The 3,025-nt window shown below is 36.4% G+C and overlaps 1 protein-coding gene across 1 annotated transcript; it reads left to right on the forward strand.

Moving 5' to 3' along the window:
• Positions 1-415: 415 nt before the first annotated feature.
• On the forward strand, positions 416-907 carry LOC114711894 (agamous-like MADS-box protein AGL23). The gene has a single exon (XM_028896318.1). It carries the CDS (start codon positions 416-418, stop codon positions 905-907), a length of 492 nt encoding a protein of 163 aa, XP_028752151.1.
• Positions 908-3,025: the final 2,118 nt, after the last annotated feature.

Raw genomic sequence — 3,025 nt, forward strand, 5'->3', positions numbered from 1 at the left:
AATTTAAACTATAGTCTTGAAGCGAGATGCTATGAGTGATGTGTGATGGTGAAAATCTTTATGTGCAAGTAAATAAGATCAAAACTTCATAAATAAGATTAGGAAAGTTGAAACTTCAGGCAGAGTCAAAATTGAATCAAAGCTAGATCTTCATTTCAGATTGATCAGCAATAGTATTCTATGAAGTTTTATAATCCCTCATAAATATCAATATTTCATAATTAAATATTTATGATCTACTATTTTTATTGAAAAAATTAAAATAAATATTTCAGCACAAAAATATTTATCCTTGCTTACTTCGGACACCTATAGATCCTCTCGACATATATATTATCAACTCGGACTTCAATTTCTTTCCCGCTTCCTTCTTCCTTCTTTAGCTCTTCCCTCTCTATATCGCTGTTTCCTCGCAATGGCTTCGTCTTCTTCACTTAAAACAACCAGAAAGCCTGGGAAAGGTAGGAGCAAGATCGAGATTAAGAAAGTGGAACAAACCAGCAAGCGTTTCGTCACATTCTCCAAACGCAAATTAGGCCTCTTCCGCAAAGCCGCCGAACTATCCCTTCTCTGCGATTCTCAAATCGCCGTCGTCGTCTTCTCCCAATTCGGCAAGGTCTACTCCTCCGGCTACCCCGACCCTGACGCCGTCATCCGCCGCTACCTCTCCTGCGCATCCTCCTCGATGTCGGACTCTACGTCGGCTCATGATCCGGAAAGAGAATGGGCGATGTCGCCGCTGAGACGGGAATATGAGGAGGCCATGAAGGTGTTGGAGGAGGAAAAGAAATCCCTCAGTGCTGGACTACCGGGTCGGGTTGTGAGAATGGGTTCTGGTGGAACCGTTCGGTTGGGGAGATGGGTTTGGAAGAAGTCATGCAGTTCAAGGAGCGTGTTGAACAGCTGAGGCAGAATGTCGCCGTCGCGGCGGAGAAGAAGAAGAACACTTGGCTGATCGATTCAGAGCCACCGCCGATGACCACGGCGGAGTCGTCTTTGTATCTCTCCCTGTTGAACGACGACATGTTGGAGATCGATCAAGCATGGGAATCTTGGAATACAGTAAGTACCAGTGGTGATGGTTCCTTCATGGCTCCGAATATATAGCAGCGATCTCGGGCATTAATATGAAATATTAAGACTTAAGTAGAATTAACTTTAATGGACTATAATTAACTTGTTGATTAATGTTGCTTTTTCTCGTCAGTTTATCACAGGTTTGTTTATGATTGTTTCAGTTCTGGATTTTGAAGTTCAGTATATGATCAGTATATGACTTTGATCCTGGTATGTTGCCAAGTTTAATTCTTTCTTATTATTGTAGAATCAAGGTTTGTTTATGGCCTTAATTATATCAAAACGGCCCCTGAAAATATTTGGCAGCCGGCAGCATGTGCATGCATAGTCGTTCTGTAATTTATGCATGTGAGTGAAATTAACTGGACTAACTTGGGGAATACTCCCGGCCGTGGGGATTTAATTTAATTGGACGTGCAAGCATTGGACATGTGTGCTCGCGCGAGTTCTTTTTTCCCCAAAAAAAATCCTTAGTTTATACTAGTTCTGGTATTTAATATAAGAGCCAATTTAAAAATAAATTTGGTTTTAAATATAAAATTTTAATTTATTTTATCTTTCGTTTTTTCTAAAATATTTCTATTATTGTAAAAAATTTTCACCAAAAGATAATTCTAATCATCCAATATACATGATTGAAACCAATATTTTGTGGAGACTAATATAAATTTGTAACAAATAATCAATTTAACTAATTTTCTTAGTTTCTCCAAATTAGTTATCTAGCTCTTATACTAAAAACAAGAAGCAGTAGTATTATATAGATAGATAGAATTGAGATGCAAATATGCTCGAAAGTTTTCATTTATCAGCGTTATAATTTTAAACTTTTAGAGTAAATTCACACAAGAAAATCTTTCCGGTATCCAGAATTTTTAAATTTGCCCATCCAGCCTGCAAACGTATAAGAAAAGTCCGTGCGTGAATTGATTTGTATATTCATATAATAAAGTGTAAAGAGTAGGTGGAAAGAAAAAAAAATAATATTAAAAAAACAAGTGAAATGTTTATATTTCATATTATTAGAGTGGGCAGTTTACGAGTAAATATAAGAACAAATTAAAAACGTGTTCTACATATTTACTTGCTTTAAAATCTGAGAAGTAAAAATTGTAGCAAAATTCATCTTACGTTAAGAAAAAGAAAGAACCTTGTGAGAGCATTCCTTCATTATCCCCACCGGTGCTCCATATTTTTTGGTTTAATTGTCCAAAATATCCTCCTACCCGAATAGCAAGAGACTAACCCCTTAGAAAGTGTCAAACGTTATAATAGGGATTCTTTTCAACAGTATTTTTTTCATACCGTTCTAAAGATTAAACCCAACACATGATGTTTAAGGTATTCAACTTTTTTTCTATTTAGCCCAACACTTGTTGGTCTGTGTTTCACATTTAATGACCAGGTATCGCATGAATGAGGAAAGGTCAGATGGATTCACTCTGGGCTGGGCTATCGTGATTATAGGTTTGGTTACTTTGTGTGATTAATTTGGAATATGATTTCCAAGGCAGAATATTGACATGATTATTACATAGTACGTGTGTGTATTTTTTTCTTCTTCTTTTTTTTCTTTTTTCACTAACAAGAGAGTTCATGCGAGTTAAGTCTCAGGTACTTATTAGAGTCATAGCAGCCATGTCTCTAAGCTTAAAAAGTCTTTATAGATCGCCCATCAACAAGATCTTTACATCAGTAACGGGATTCCAATTCATGACTTTGTGAATTATAAGTCAACTCCTTACCAATTGAACCAATTTTTGTTGTTACGAGTGTGTCTTGATAATGCATCTATGTCATGGAGCTTCCCACCATATACGATAAATCATTGACCCCAAAACTTTCACATAATAAATTCAAATATGGGTCCTTCCCTTTATACACACAGACAGATATATCATTTTCGTCCCAACTCCCTTTAATACGATACCTCTCTTTATTTTCTCAT

The sequence above is a fragment of the Neltuma alba genome, unplaced genomic scaffold, assembly GCF_004799145.2.
Source record: "Neltuma alba isolate B1F8T4 unplaced genomic scaffold, ASM479914v2 tig00011322_pilon, whole genome shotgun sequence".
NCBI lineage: Eukaryota > Viridiplantae > Streptophyta > Magnoliopsida > Fabales > Fabaceae > Neltuma > Neltuma alba.